Source organism: Callorhinchus milii, unplaced genomic scaffold (genome assembly GCF_018977255.1).
Source record: "Callorhinchus milii isolate IMCB2004 unplaced genomic scaffold, IMCB_Cmil_1.0 Scaffold9, whole genome shotgun sequence".
NCBI lineage: Eukaryota > Metazoa > Chordata > Chondrichthyes > Chimaeriformes > Callorhinchidae > Callorhinchus > Callorhinchus milii.
The window spans coordinates 8,636,619-8,653,849 of NW_024704750.1; the positions used below are offsets into that span (position 1 = coordinate 8,636,619).

The window sequence follows — 17,231 nt, forward strand, 5'->3', positions numbered from 1 at the left end:
TCTTTATCTCCATCCATTGACTTCCCTCTACGTAAAGAAATGCTTTGCAGAAGTTTCTCCTAATTTTACCTTTTAAAATCTGCATTTTCAAAATGTTACATTTTTGATTTTATTTTAGTAGTTTCATGACTTTCACTGTTACTTTGGGGGTATTGACAGATGAACTCTGGTGCTGCATATTTTAACAGCAACTCTAAACCGAGGGGTCAGAACAAAATCACACATATGCAAAGGGTAAATGGAGATATTGTGAGTGGCTGCGATATTACTACTCTCTTTCATTTGTCAGCTGTTTAGTGCAGAAGAATTCTAACATGTGAAGATAAAGCCAAACAACCATGAGCACCATTTTAGCACAGGCTACGGAGTAGCTACATTTAGATAATGTCATCTCAGCAGAAAACATTCACAATATTAAATTGCTACTAAACTCTCTTGGAAATATCATCCAATATATAATTTTATTTTAAAAATGTGAAACCACTATGTAACTCCAAATCTCTTTTACAACAACAGCAACTTGCATTTATATATCCTTCATGACGGACAGCATCTCGGAGCACTTATTCCCTAATGTTATTCCCTTTATTCCCAAATGAAGTACGAATCAAGCAATTCGTTTTAAATTTTCAAGACATAATAATAATAATCCTTGCATTTGATATAGCGCTTTTCACGTCGGGAGGACGTCCCAAAGCGCTTCACAGAACACACTGTAAAGTGAATTGACTGTATATTTGTGGGCGAACGCGGCAGCCAATTGCGCACAGCAATGTCCCACAAACAGCCGTAGATTGAAAATGGCCAATTTATTATTGTTTTTGGTTTTGGAGGAATTATTATTAGGCTCTGTGTGGAGTAAGGAAACTTGCCCAAGGTTTCGCCCTCTGCCTGGAATTGAACTCAGGTCTCTCGCTTGCAAAGCGAGTGCTCTAACCACTGAGCTACAGGACTCCATGCCTTTATCTTCTGCTTTAAAGAATGTGTAAGCTGCATTTGTGATTTTACTTTCTTGAAATGATAACGACAAACATCTGGAAGTAGTTTACAATAAATTGTATTTCAAACAATATTGTTTTAATGAACTGAACCATGTTTAAAAAATTCTTACTCTGAAATAGTTGGGAGTTTGGCAAGATCACTGGATATGGTCCATAGCTACCTACTGTTTTAATTAATTACAAGTTTTGCTTTAAGGGAGAGATTTGCTGTTTTTTTGGCCATGTAATGGCACAGAGTGTTATTTAGAAATAATTTGTTCAAACTGTCAGGGGTGAAAGTGAGAGATTGGAAATTGACTGAAATAGGATTTTTCTGGTTGCTTGAACCCAGATCTCGGATTAGTATTTTCTGCCATTGAGAGATTCCCAGGGGCAAAAATGATACTTAAAGATTACTGTCAAAACAAAAATAATTGTTTCTGAAAAATATAACACGACTAGAACTTAGATACAAAGTTTCGAGTTTCTACTACAACGAATTTATGAACACTCAACCATCTGATACACCCAGAAAACTTGTTCTTTTAATATATTCTCCTGTGATTTTTTATTTTATTTTGGGAACACTGTATACAGTAAGAGATTATTGCCTTTAGTTGTTTTACTTATCGTATAAAATAACCCTTCCCTGTTGAGTTGAATGCTGGATGATATTCCAAAGAATATGACAGACCTTCTTATCAGTGACAATGTTAGAAAATTATATGAAAATTATATGAAGGACACTGACCAACAAACAATGAAACATCAAGCTCATAATGCAATTGAGGGTTCTAATCTTATTGTAATCTAAGTGCAAGACTGCAGAGTTGGGAGCCATATCCAAAACTTGTTTCAGATTTAATATCTGTAAACCACAGTTTACAGTTCAGTTCAGGAAAACACAGTGCAACATTCAGTCCTGTTTGATGATCTGAAATTGTCTTACAACCTGTGATACACACTGGCACATATATTAAAAAAATTCTAACGCGTGGCACGATTTATGATATTTATTGGTAGATGCTTCTTTTGATGTCACAAGTTTTAATCAAGTGGTGAAGTACTTCAAAGGATGTTGGGTTATGAAGGAGGAGTTCCAAGGATATTGGACGACAAAACAGGACCTCTCAATACTATTCGCTATTTTGAATAGAGAAATTAGAATGGATTCCCCATAATTTTAAGTCGTATTACTTGACATGTTAAAAGATAAGCAGTTTTCAGAAGTGATGTTTCAACTCATGAGAGATATGACATCAATTAAAGAATCCTGCTGCGAGCTGCTGGAACTCCTGCATAAATTTAACTTATATCAAATGAATCTCTTGACATTGTATCAGCTTACAGAATATGATGTTTCAATGCAAAATGTAATGAAATAAAACTAAATCACAAAGGTTAAAATTACAAAGCACAAATTTCCTCTTAGGCTCAATCCAATTGCAGGCGTCCATTACCTGTCACAGTCAATCATGACAACTGTCACTCGCAAAATAAATGGCCAAAAAATGAAATAATACGAACAAAACTGGCAGTAATTGCCATGACAGATATCAAAGGACAGCAGGCTCCTGCCAAGGGCTTACAGTTTGAGTTGCTATGATACTGTGTAGGGTGGTTTGAATTGCAAATGCAATTTAAATTTTTTAAAAATCATTGCATCTTACAGGAGGAGCAAAATTTCCTTATGTACTATTACACTTTAGCTGTATATCATGTTATCAATGTTGGATTTGCAGTTGTGGGATTTTCTTGAACCATTCTCTCCAAAAGAACCAATTTGCTGATTGAAGACTTTGTGGCACATTGTACTGTACTTGTGTTGCTGATGTAAAAGTAATATCATTTCTCTTTGGATTAGAATATCAGAAATCACTTAATTCAAGTATTAGTACATTTATTCTAATTAATTTCTATGCCATTTTGTGCAGATTGCTCAAATGACCTTCAGTTTACCACTAATTTCTACATTTCTAGAATATCGCATTATGATACTCATAAAAACCCGTATATGAACGGGGTCAACTCTGGGGTAATTGGACCACACAAAGATATTCATTATACGTATCTGTGCAAGCTAAATTCCACCAAGCAGCCTGTAGGTTATAACAGATTATGAAATTTATACATAAATTTCAATGTACAATGATACAAAATTTGACTATAGGCTCAGTTCTGTACTTACCAAAGCAATGTTATCTGTGGAATGCAACAATTAGGACGGAATAGTGTTGTAATGATACTGTTTGCTTGCTTGGATATTATCTTGTCCCTTTGCCTTACTCCCTCCCTTGCCTCCTTCAAGGCACAACACAAGACCCTCCTTTTCGACTGTGCCTTCAGCCACACTCCTACCTCTCTGCCCTCCCCCCACTCAGCTCAGGTCCTGATCCCTGACTGTGCAGTGCCTTGGGGTGTTCTCCCAACATGAAAGGTGCTTTACAAATGTAATTTTGTTGTTGTTGTCGTGTGGAGGAATTTTTGAGCATTACCTGTAGTTGCTCACCTCCCTAAGGACATTAATTAAATTGTTGATTTCAAGTTGTATAGGTTGTATTTACAATCAGCTTTGATGGACCGAATTTTTTTTNGCACCATACTTTTTTCAATGTGAATTCAAGATGTGAAGCAAAATAAGACTGAATTTGCACAAATTGAAATCATTGAAAAATTATCCTGAATACATTTTAAACAAAACTACTTAAAGTTTTTACTTATTCAAAGTAATGGGTATTCTTTAAATAAACTGCAAATAAATATCTCATCAGTTGCTCTCATGTCCTACAAGTTCAAATCATAATAGCTGCAGCTGCTGTCAAATTCAAAATGACAAAGAAAGGTTAAGGCAACACAAATATACTTGTCTAAAGATTACAGCTTGTCAGTATTAGAAAATATACAGGCTGAATGATCACGACCACAAAGTATGACTCAGCAAGAATCTAATCAAGAATTTCAAAGCACTTCACAGAATATACTGTAAAGTGCAGTGGCTATGTATTGTAGGTAAGTGTGGCAGACAAGTTGCACAGAGGAATGTTCCACAAATAGCCATGAAATGAATGACCAATTTTACCTGGAGGATTGTTGGACAGGAAACTGGGAGAAACTCCCTTCATTTTTTAAATAGTGCTGAAGGATGTGAACAGCAGAGGTGACCTTGTTTTAAAGTCTCATTCGAAGAACAATACCTCTATCAATTCAGTGTACTTCCCCCAGTATTGCCCTTGAGTGCTTCAGCCTAAACTGCTCATTCAAAATTTTACTTTTAGCTGGGACGTTAGGACGTTTACCAGGACGTTAGTCAAAGTTCCCCTTTCCCCAACTGCATCATCACGAAAAGCTGTCCTATGTGATAAGAGGGGAGCTCCAACATTGTGTCAAGATAAGAAAACTGAAGGGTTTTTTTAAAAAAAAAGTTTTTTTTAAAAAAAAGTTGCTGTTATGGAGCCAATTTCAATTTACAAAATGTGTCCGCAAATAGACGTTTAATAACTAACTTCAGGTGAAAATTTAGAAAAATTAAACAGAAAATATTTTTGAGGTATTTTTGCCCTTTGGAAAACAAACGTAGCAGTTTTGTTTTTAAACTTTCAACATTTTTAAAAAATATTAATAGTTTTTTTTAAAAGGGTATTGCAAAGCTATATATAACAATGAAAGAAAGATACAACTACATCACAAATACACAACTTATTTTTTTTAAATTCTCTACCCTCTCTCCAAAACAAGCCGTTTCTCCAGCCCCTCATGTTCTCCCCTCTACTCCTGAAGACACCAACTGGTGCTGAGATATGGTTTCACAGGCATCCAGAAGATTCCAGTGCCTGTCCCAAGTTGCCATGAATGCCATTCATGCATTTCGCTCACACAGTCATTCCACTTCACAGTATATCCTGTGAAGCGCTTGAGATGTCTCGACGACATGAAAGGTGCAATATCAAACGCAAGGATTGTTATTATTATTAGACCACTTAGTGACTGGCAGGCTGTGCAATCGTTGGAGAGGGATGGGGGAAAATCACAGTCAAGCCTGTTCCTATCATGAGCTGATGTTCCCCACGTGCACTTTGCAGCTCAGTTATAGGTTAACAAACTTGAGCAGGGATGAATATTCCCCCTTCATTTTACTGGGGAGAGGTAAGATTGAGGTCATTTGTGGCAACACTACCACTTGCTCCCAGATTAGATAACCTGATCTAACCAAGGACCTTCTTCTGTGTACCTGTTTCACACTGAGCAGAGGAATTTCCTACCGAGTTAAAGGGAGTCCTTTTTAAAAACATACATTTGTGCTAGTATTGGGAAAAAATAAACCTTGTACTTGTACTTCACACTCCTCGATCTTGTAATTGCTTGCATGTAGTCTACTTGGCAAACTCTTGCAACAATTCCAGCAAGCGCATGATAGTTATTAATCGCATTCATGCTGCATACATTTGGTTTAGTTTAGGAGAACCATTTATTATTCTTTGGACTAGGAATTCCACATTTACCTTGAGGAAAGTGGCACAATAATAAAATCTTACTCAGCAACAAAGGAGACATTTTTATGCTCCCTGCTGAAATTAACACTAAAAATAAACTGGAAGATTTATGGCTCAGCTACCCAAGGTCTAAATGAAAGGCTGAAATACAGAACAGTCAAGTGAACTACTGGTAATTTGTCAGGTGTTTTGATAAATAGAGGCTTAAATATTACGCTGATATTTAGTAAAAGTATTTTCTCAAATGCATTTCCAATATAGAGTAGTTAATCAGACATTTTTATACTAATGACAGAACTAGCATAACCTCTAGCCTAAACTAAAACCTTTATATGCTAATTAGTTTCTTTCACCTGAGCCCTTCAAAGGACAAAAAATTGGAAGACATAAAAAAAAGGTTATTTTCCTCTCTTCAAATTGTTGTAAAATCACATACACTGTGGTTCAACATCATTTCTATGCTGCACAGAGAAAAACAACTGTGCACTTGGTTTTCCAGCAAAAGTTTTCCTTCGCAAGTACAGATACTGTGTAATAAATTGAAGGGTAAGCTGCTTGCTTTAAAGTTAGTTGTATAAATGATTAAAACATATTAAACTAAAACACATTTTCCTAAAGTTTTATCAGTTTTATCCTCATCTCCACAGTAAAACTTTAAAAAACTGCAGCACAGGCATTTGCCTTTGAAATGGTAGTTTGACTCTGCTTATGACCTTCAATTCACCTTATGTAGAATAAATCCAATTTTACATATTGGGTTCATCAGAAATCACAAATGCCATTTCAGAAACGTAATTTTTCAAACAAATTTGGTGACAACAACATGAGGTCATTGCTGAGATGGGCGGTCAGGCCGTCACTCTGGTATTTTGAGAAACAACTTCATTTCAGCATCTGAAATATTCTCCAAAGTAAATCCCTGTCAACGTGTGCTGGTCCTCAATTTAGCTGCATGGGATTATTGTTCTCTGAGACACCAGTGAGCAACACTCCTGTTCCACATTCCAGGGACCTGTTACTGTTCAATTGCCATGTTCTCTGACAATCAGTGGCTTGAAAATAAAAGGACAGAAATGACTTGGTTTTATCCAAAGATGATGGAACTCAAGTCTCGGCAAGACTGGATTTATTTAGCCAAGGATCAAGTTACCAATCAATTTTCTTAGGGGGGGGGGGGGGGGGGGAGAAGAGGAGAAAGTGAATGAACTGAATCATTACCAGTAAATAGACTATCAATTGGTATTTGTTTGCAAATGAACAAGCAATTGTTTTCTTTCCAGCCAATGAAATTGATCGACATGAGGATAATTGTATTATATATATATATATATATATGTGTGTGTGTGTGTGTGAATACACACTGGAGAGTTTCTAACATTTTGCATTCCAGGCACATCGACTCCCAACTTGTATGTGACAAACAGGACAGGTCACAAACATCACACCCATTAACCTACCAAACCATGTTGTCCTGAATTTGCAGCAAATGATGTGCAAAGAATTCCAAAGGAAACGCCAGAAGCATTTTGACAACGTTTATTTAACAGTCAAAAAGGAAAATAGCAACTTATAATGATCTGTCAAATAAACCCTCCTGACACTCTCACCACAAACCTGTCAAGGAAACGTGCACTGGTGAAACTCTTATTTATTGCAGCAGAAAGTCTGAGCTAAAAATATCCCACTCCCCCCACCTCCAAAAAAAAAATAACCCCCAAAACACAACCCACAACAAAAACTGCCTTTCTCAACAAGTCCTGGAACTGGAAGTCCAATTTTCCGGCAAAAACAGAGGAGGAAATCAAATAAAACTCGTCCTCTCTCTTATTTATCTGTCTGTGTGTTTGTCTGTGTGACTGACAGCACAGACACACACACACACACAGACACACACACAGACACACACACACACAAACAGACACACACAGACACACACAGAGACACACACACACACAGACACACACAGAGACACACACAAACACACGGGTATTCGATGGGAATAGTCTTAACGCAGATAAGATAATGCGTAAAGGTAAAAGAAAGGAGCTGAACGCAACTGACACACTCACCTCCAGAGTCCTACGACGAGTGAGTGAGACTCGCTGTCCCTGGGCTGAAATGCAGGGCAGCCAACCCCAGCCAACCCCAGCCAACCCCAGGCAACCCCAGCCCAGCCAACCCCAGGCAACCCCAGCCCAACCCACCCCCAGCCCAGCCCAGCCCACCCCAGCCCCAACCCCAGCCAACCCCCCCCCAGCCCAGCCCCAGCCCACCCCAGCCCCAACCCCAGCCCACCCAGTCACCCTCTGAGAATTTCAAGCAGCCTCAGTCACCTCCCAATGTCAGCAGCTACTCCACTGGCCGCGGCGAGCTCTGCCCGGCACCAGGCGAGTGCGCCCTCCTCTGCTGCAGATGCGCACCGTGGGACACACACACACACACACACATATATATATATATACATACACACACACGCGCGCTCAGCTGTGAGCTCAGCCACTTAATCAGTAATGCAGTTTGCATTCGGTTAAACAGCACGGATGCCAAGCCATGGCAATGCCCAAATCTGATGGTGGTGGAGAGCAGCACTGCAGAATGCTCAATTGCCTCCTCGGTGGGTTTTGGAAGCCCAGACCTTATCAGAGGGGAATAATAATAATAATAATCCTTGCATTTGATATAGGGTCCTATTACGGTTAAGAGATGTCTCAAAGCGTTTCGCAGAATATAATATACTGTAAAGTGAATTGACTATGTTTTGTGGGCGAAACGTGGCAGCCAATTGCACACACAGTGTCCCACAAACAGTCGTGGATTGAGTGACCACATTGTTATTATTATTTTGAGGATAGAGGATCAGGAACGCCTCCCATTCCTCTCTCGAAACTGAGCAAAGGCCAAAACGTTAATGGGTAGGTCTGCCCTTGCTGGACAAGCCTATCTTTGCCTCATAGTAGTAAGCTGCAGAGTTTTATCTGATTAAATTCTAATACTAAGGCAAATGATAAGGTAGAAAGCAGATGAATAAGAATTGTTAAACTTCCCGACATCCGTCAAATATGACAAAGGGTGTGGTTAGTGGAATAAGTTCTAAAATATATGTAGTTTGTGAAGAGCAGAAAATACTCACTCCATTTACAAATGCAAATCACTATTCTGTGAACCGCAATGATTCAATAACTCGATGAGGCACTATATCAATTGCAAGAAATAATTTATTATTCTATCATGCATTATCTAAATGTTTCAGAAAGGATAATGAATAGGATGGAAACTTAAATAAATCTAATTCCCAGGAATGAACTTAAAGAATACCTTGTTAACAGTGAGTTAGTTGTGTAAGCCAGAGAGGCAAATACTTAGTTTAAAAGCATTCAGAAGGGAAATGAATGACAACCTGGTTCAGAAAAGATTTGAGAGAAGAAAAACATGGTTTTAAATCAGGTTCTGAATAATGCACCAAATGGGATGGGGCTGAATGATATTTTCTTGTTCCTATAATTTTATTGTACTTCAACACAGTAATGATTTCTCACCAGCTCTATATGTTGTGATTCGATCAATAATAATTAATCTGAGAGAGCCACCCAGTCTCTGAGCCCATGTTTCCAGAAACCAGCAGTCAGAATATATTGTAAAGCGAATTGACTGTATATTTTGTGGCCGAAACGCGGCAGCCAATTGCGCACAGCAGTTTCCCACAAACAGTTGTGGATTGAGTGACCAATTTATCATAATATAATGAGAGCTTCTTGTTACCAGTGGCTAGGTTCTTGGTATTAAAACTTAAGGAGCTACTCATTTCTTTGAATATGCCCTAAAATCATTATATATTGCATTAACTTTCATCTTGCAGTTCCAGAATCCATTTTGGTTGTGCAACTGGGAAGTAAAATATCAAATAAAGAACTTGCATTTCTATGCTCTTTAATCGTGTCAAAACAACTCAAAGCACTTCACGAGTAGTCACCTCAAATTATTTTCAAATAGCTCAAAGTATAAAGAACATCATTGACAGTACCTCTCAACTAAGGAATTGTGGCAGCACACGGAGGCCTTTAAAAAATATCCCCATATAAAAAAAATATATTTTTTAATGAATTTTTGTGTAAAGAAATTTTTTTTCCAATCAAGTGAAATATCATTTTGTCATTACTGATTTCCAAGAGTTGATTTTATTTAATATTATAATTGTCATTATTATAAATAATATTGTGTGGTAACACATGAATCAAACTCTGCCTTATTAATCTACTGAGCATGATCCAGCTCAGAATTATGCATACTCTAACATCACCGAGGGGATGAACTTTTATACCTTTGTGCAAACAGTCTTCTTTATTTAGTCTAATGCATCAGACAGGTTAATTATCTCAAAGTAATTTGACCTCAATTGACATATAGTCAGTCAGTAAGAAGAAAAAAAATGATAACTCAATAAGTCGTTGGATGAAAGAATCAACCAAACTAGAATTCAGGGTAACACTACCCTGAGGAATACTGAAGTAAATGCAAGAACATTGTTATGTACATTGTCAACAAGGATAAAGGTTACATGTAGCAATACTTTTGGGATATTATCTCTGATTAAAATGCAATTTACTGGCATAAGTTAATTGTTACCTCAAAGCCTTTCCGGATGGCAGTGCTGTAATGCACTAATTTTTAAAAAACTCACACATTTAAAATCTACTTTAAATTCATTTCAGGCTTAAATTACTGCCCATCAGGTCAGATTTGAGGAGTGGTAGGGGAGCGAATGAAAGCAATGTTGAGAAATATATTAAATTTAAAAAATCAATCCACAATCAGCAATGAATTTTAAATTACTCTGAAAACTGAGAAGCTAGTCTACCTTTGCTGTGACAAAAAAAAACATTTGATCATCAGCCAGTGTTTTTGGTCAAGATTATTATCCAGTGAATGAACCATGGGGGCATTAGAAAGGACAGAATTCTGCAAATGCTGGCTTTTCGATTTGCAAATGTCCACTTGAGCAAGGTACCATGATCTGTAGAAATGCCTCGCAGCTGAAGCCACCACTTTCAGGGAAGGAACTGCTGAGAAAACTGGAGGAAGAGGAACGAACACCTTTGATCAGAACCACAGGAAATACATGTTTCAAGCTAGAAAATAAGCTGGCAGGTTAAAGACACAACTAGAGCAAGTTTAATTTTGAGACGGAAATGGGTAAAAGAAATGGAAATAAGAATAGAAGAGAAATAAATAGCTGGCACCACAAGGTAGTACGTTGGCATGCTGGTCGATGGAATAGTAGATTTGGGGTCAGCATCCACGTTTCTCTATACAATGCCTTCCTGAACTTGTCAAATCACAAAGCAGAATCCAAGTACTTTACAGTGAGAAAAATCAATAAGCAACTCACCTTGGACAATTTGTAAATGTGTTAGCGCTGCTTACTGTTCCAGGAACAGGTTGCTCATTTACTTGCTGTCAGTGGAGGAATAATATGCAACAAAGGGAACAGCGAACTGAAGATTAGAGGAGATTGCATAGGTAGGAATCACTGATTAAATTGGAACATCTTTGTTTAGCAACAAATTTCAAAGAAAGGCATTGTACATTCAAATCAAGACTCTTTTGATAATAATTTGCTCAATTAAGTCACGGTCAACTTGAACGATTCTTCAATTCCCTGTTCCCTTCATTGCACATTATTCCTGAACTGACAGGGAAAGTAAATGAGTATTCTATTCAAACTACATAAGAGATACACTTACACAGGAAATACTGTACAATTCTCCTTTTATTAATTCTATAGAAGGGCAAAGTACAGATGAAGCAGTTAGCATTGTTTCTCAATAATAAGATCTTTCTGTAGACAAGCATCTTTGAAAATACAATTCAAGTGAAAATAACAAAACAAATCCAGGTACTTGAAAGCCCAAGGTTTATCGTCAAGAATTCAATATCAAACTTTATTGATTCAGCAGAAGAGAATGCTCATCAAAAATAGAAAATTCAAATTTTAACACTAGCACAATTATTTTCAGTCTTGAGTTGCATAACCCATTGTTTAAAATGGAGAATATACAATGGTCTAATTCATTTCTGCATGTATATCTGAAACATAAATGGGTAGTTTATGCAAACCCATTTAATACAGTATGAAAAGTAACCTGTGTTGAGTTCCAGTTAAGTTTTATATCCTACACCTTTCCAAGATGTAATCATTTCCTTCATTTCAAAAGATTACTAATGTATCACTTACTGGTGCAAAATCTGATGCAAAACATAGGTAAAAGCAGCCTTACAGGAATGAAACCTTATAACAACTTGCATTTGTATTGCACCTTTCATGTCGGAGGACATCCCAAGGCGCTGGACAGTCAGGGATTTGGACCCGAGCTGGGGGTTGGAATCAGGAGGGGTGGAGCGCAGAGGGTAGGGGTAGAAGGGTGACCAAGGTACGGTCGAAGAAGAGTCTTGAGACCACCTTTGCATGGGTGGCAAGAAAGATTTAACTTATGGAACTCTTCGTTTGTGGTTGTTTGAAAGAAGTGAAATTAGTCTGTATTTAAAACTTGGGTGTTATTTTGAAGAAATGCAACACTAATTTAATATCCATTTCCCAAAGCAGTAATTCTACTGCATTTCCTGTCCGAAGCACATGATAGAGAAATCTTTCAGAAGAGTGAGACCATTTGCCGGGGATCGTCAGGCAGTACGCTGACAGAGTCTTCAGCTTTTCCACACAACATACACAGCATGGTGTACTCCTAGAATAAATAAAGAGAGAAAAAGATTTCAACCAAAATCAGAAGTACTGTACTACCACAATAAGGTCAGCTCGACATTATTTTTCAGTCACTGCGCAGTTGAATTTTTAAATGAAATTGTATTTGTCAGTAGAGCAAACAAAGGTTAAAATTGGAAATAATAACTACACCCTGCTTTTGTGAGAGGTGGAATGCATTTAACTTGGCAGCAACAGCAACAAATTACATTTGCATTGCACCTTTCACGTTAGGACGACGTACCAAGGCTGGGCAGTCAGGGATCCGCAGCCGAGCTGGTGGTTGGGATCAGGAGGGGTGCCGGGTGGGGAAGGCAGGGGGTTGTAATTTGGATTGGCAATCCAGGACAATGAATAGGAATGGTTACAAAGAAAAGTAATGGTTCTCAAAGCACTGCACAGCATTTACCTGGTAATCATCGACAACACTGAAAGTGTATTCATGCCGTGCTATGATATGGTGGCAGTTCTGACACGCATCTGAAAGAAATCATGGAACATAGAGGAACTGAGTATGGCGAGATTAGAATGTAGTGAACTATATCGGCAATTAAATTTGATAAGTCAGTAATTATATCGGGCTCAGAGAGCTATTAAAACCACAAGAGTGAATCTCAAGTTATTAAATGTCAGTTGAGCCGCAAGATAAAACTTCCACTTCTAAAATATTCCCACTATTTATATTGTAACAAAGTTCATGAGTAGCTTCATTCCAAGTAGAATTATAGAATATTTACATAATAGACAAGGTCATCTAGCCAATATGGTCTGCTATGGATCTATCTCCCCTCCACTGGAACCATCTATTAACTTGCATTTTCTCCAGATCCATTATTTTTCCTCTAGTTATCCAAATAGGATAAGTACTTGAGGAAAAATTATTGCAAATAACTTTTATGGACAACAAGGTGCACACTCATCGGTTAACAGTTGTGGAATGATCACAGCAAGTTTACAAATACTAATTCCTGGGAAATAAACTTGACACCTACTGCTAATTGCAACATTTTGGAATACCACATGCGGATGTTTAGACAGCAATTGTTCTTCTTCAGTAATTCCATTTACATTTTGGTCTAAGCTTCCCAAGCACATATCAAGGCTTAATCTCCAAACACCAGCCTTTTCTCTTGTTGACAAATTGAAATAAAATTAAAAATACAGATTTTTTAAAAAGAATAATTTCTCTCCCTCCCAAAGAGACTTCAAAAGAGGAGCCATGGTTTCGGAAGTGGTTTGTTGTCATAATGCCGGTGTCACGCAAGTCAAGCTGTTGACGTTCATTTCAGTCAACACCATCAATGTCAAAGAAAAAGCTTCTGCTGCCTCTAATGTTTGAAAACATTCTCATTGTTTTGCTTCTTCGTGCCTTTGACACATGCTTTCAAAATATTTTTTCATTGTGGATTAGTCCGACTGACCAGCCCAATATTTATACTGTGAAACAGCAACTGAGTTACAGTATGTGCTCATTCAGTTCCAGTTTGCCACCATGAAGTGATCCTTAGAATATCAATTTATTGGTTAAATATCCGATCTTCAGCAGGAAAATGTAAGGACTCTTGGAGCTTCAGGCTCACTGGTTTAAAGCTTAATTCAAATGTAAGAAGCTGTCAACTTCAGAAATTAAATGTATGCAACACTGACTTGTTCACAAGTCAAATGTTTCATCCAGACTCGACTTACGGTCATATGTAACAATTTCCTCTCCATCTTCGTCATCCTGGTTTCGATTAGTAATGAGCACAAAATCTCTTTTACTGCATTCAGCACAACACACATAATTCAGTAGAAACGAGCCATTCTCCAAGCAGGTCTTTCCCTGTATAAGAAGTTGGGAGAGAGGGGAAGAGTTTTTAAAAAAAAAAATCACATTTGAACTTTTGTATAATTTTTACCATATGTCACTATTTATTTTAAGACAAACCACAAAGGTCATGCTTAATGCCTCCAAACTGAAGTACAAATTAATTCCAGTTGGTGCTCACTCTGAGCAATGTTTTTAATCTCACTCCCACCACCAGCAGGAATTTAGTGAAACTGCAATTCTTAACTGAAAGTTTTCAAACCATAATACAATCTCCCAACATTGTGATTCAAGGAAGATTAAAGTTCATAAGGGGAACACAAATGTCTGACAAAAGATTAAAATATCAAAGGTTATTCAAATTCACCAATTCGTGAGTGGTACGATTGAATACAGAAACATAGATCATAGGCTTTTTAACACAAGTCTTCCTACGTAATGCAGGAAGCAGACAGGATATGGAGAGCTGCAAAATGAGTCATACTATCAAAGCTAAAAAGCCATCCAATGGTATATATTGCAACACAAGATTTAAATTATGCAACTGATAGAATTTTTATGGAATGAATTGTGTGATTATCAAGATGAATGATTTCAGTGCAGGGAAATGGAACACTAAATTCCGCTTCTGTCATCTAGTGTAAGCATCAAGCACACCAAGGTCAATTATAGTACAGAACAACAAGTTACAAAACAAACCTTTTATTCTGCTGTAAAGTTTCTTAACCTAAACCTTCCAAGAAAATCTCTGTAAATTCCTGTGTATTTTCCCCAATTTCCACACCAACTATACTGTCAATTTGTGCTTTTAGTACAGACTTAAATTATGGACAGTTTTGTCTATGCCTGCTGCATGTTGGAACTGATCAAGATATATTTCAAAGACATATCTTTAAATCGGCAAGGGGGGAAGATTTTCATCTGGCTGAAAGGCTTCAAAATTAGCTAAAGGGAAAGAAGCAGAGGGTAGTCATTCGGGGAGGAATGTTAAAATGTGGAAGATATCAAATGGGGAGTCTTAGGGATTTGTGTCTCTTCTTTTCCTTATGCATTAATGACCTAGATTTGCAGACTCATTTTCAGATATCACCAAGTTGAGGGAATCTGGAAACTAAAAGAGGCAATAAAGGTCTTACCAAGAGAACTTGATAAGGTATTCTTGATTGGGCTCTCACATGGTCTGTGCAAATTAAGTGTAAAATGTAAATTGTTGTAGGTATTGTTAGATGTGTTGATATGTCCACTCCTAACATAACAATGACCCAAATGTTTTACTAACATAGCACAATTACAAGTAGCCGGGAAAGTAAATCAGTCCATTAGCAAATTCCCTCTGAACAATTTTCCTCAACAGCACTTTAATGACAACAGTGTGACCTCATTCTATACAGTGTGTGTTCATATATTATTTCTCTCTATATATCGTTCCTTCAGCCATTATACTGATGTGTTGTCTTCCTGCTAAATATCCCATGGCAATAACAACAAATGACATTTGTATAGTGACTTTCACGTCAAGTGGATGTCCCAAAGCACTGGACAGTCAAGGATGTGCACCCGAGCTGGGGTCGTGATCACAAGGTCAGGAGGACAAGGAGGGCAGGGGCAGGAGGATGACCGAAGGCACATTTGAAGAGGAGGGTCTTGATAAGGGCCTTCGCTGAAACTCTTGTTCATGCCTTCATCACCTCCAGGCTCGACTATACAAACGCCCTGCTTCTCGGCCTTCCCAACTCCTCCCTCCACAGGCTGCAGATAATCCAGAACTCTGCAGCCCATGTCCTCTCCCATCCCAAACTCCCTGACCCTATCTCCCCCATTCTCGCCCGACTCCATTGGCTCCCTATCCTTCAGAGGATCCAGTTCAAAATCCTGGTCCTCACCTACACAAAGTCCTCAATGGCCTCACCCCACCCTATCTCTTTGACCTCCTACCCCCTACCAACCCGCCCTCTCCCTCCGCTCAGCCGGCTCTGGCCTGCTCCATGACCCCCAACCCACCCGCCCCACCATTGGCAGGAGAGCCTTCAGCCACTCTGCCCCCAACCTCTGGAACTCCATCCCCCAATCACTCCGCCTCACCCCCTCCTTAGTTTCCTTCAAGTCCCGCCTCAAAACCCTCCTCTTCGACCATGCCATTGGTCACGCCCGTTCCCCTCCCTTCTCCCCCCTGACCCCAGCTCGGGTCTGAAATGCTGTACTGTCCAGCGCCTTGGGACGTCCTCCCGACGTGAAAGGCGCTACACAAATGTAATCTTGTTGTTGGAAGGAGGCAAGTTAGGGGCCAGGGCAAAGTGAAGGGAGTGGAGTTCCAGAGGGTGGTGGCAGAATGGCTGAAGGCCGTATTATAAATCAATAATAATCTTCGCATTTGACATAGCGCCTTATCACCTCTAAAAAGACGTCTGTCTCAAAGCACTTTATAGAAAATAACTGTAAAGTGAATTGACTGTATGTTTTGTGGGCGAAATAATAATAATAATAATCCTTGCATTTGATAGAGCGTTTTTGGACGTCTTGGAAACCAGACAGACAGACAGACAGACACAGACACAGACACACAGACAGACACACAGACAGACACACACACAGACACACACACACACACACACACACACAGACAGACAGACACACAGACAGACACTCTTCACACATAGATTGATTGGTGTTTGGACACAAACAATATGTGCGGAAACATCTCTTCATCACTGACACCCAGTGAGAGAGCCCCACCTCCTCCTCCTCCTTACCCGGTTGGGATATTCCTTCTGCACACAGCCCGAGCACATGGCGGCTGTGCGCGTGTGTGTGTGTCGGTGGCCCTCGCCCTCCCCGACCCTCTCGCAAAGTTTACTCTCGACGTTCCCCCCGAACAAGAAGCGGAAGCTGAGCGGCAACACTTCCGCCGCCACTTCTCGCGAGATGACAGGGCCGGTGGGGGGGGGAGGGCGGGGCTGGGGAGTTGGTGGGCGGGGTCTGCCCCCCCCCCCCGCCCCTCCTGTCAATCAAACCCTGTCCCCGCCCCCCAGGCTTCTCACTCTCTGCTGCAGCTTCAGCCACAGCCTCGCGCAGGAAGCTCAGCGCTGCCCTGCGGTGTGCAACGTGCACACTCGCCACTGGCAATTGGGTGGGTGACTGCTCAAGACTCCATTTCACTCTGCAGCCCACAAAGAGTGACCGGCTGACCGGCCGGCTGA

At 39.3% G+C, this 17,231-nt stretch overlaps 2 protein-coding genes across 2 annotated transcripts in view; both read right to left on the reverse strand.

Moving 5' to 3' along the window:
- Nucleotides 1-7,630, reverse strand: part of LOC103175225 (spectrin beta chain, non-erythrocytic 1) — a 77,561-nt gene extending 69,931 nt beyond the window's left edge. Inside the window, exon 1 of the mRNA XM_042338063.1 lies at nt 7,540-7,630. The gene's annotated coding sequence lies outside the window, so the exon portion shown is untranslated. The remainder of the gene's footprint in view (nt 1-7,539) is intronic.
- Nucleotides 7,631-11,851: 4,221 nt separating this feature from the next.
- On the reverse strand, nt 11,852-16,941 carry churc1 (churchill domain containing 1). Its single transcript, XM_007888113.2, has 4 exons — nt 16,785-16,941; nt 13,914-14,049; nt 12,637-12,707; nt 11,852-12,210 (listed from the first exon to the last, which is right to left on the reverse strand). Exons 1-4 carry the CDS (start codon nt 16,821-16,823, stop codon nt 12,118-12,120), a joined length of 339 nt encoding a protein of 112 aa, XP_007886304.1. The 5' UTR covers nt 16,824-16,941; the 3' UTR covers nt 11,852-12,117.
- Between the last annotated feature and the right edge of the window lie 290 nt (nt 16,942-17,231).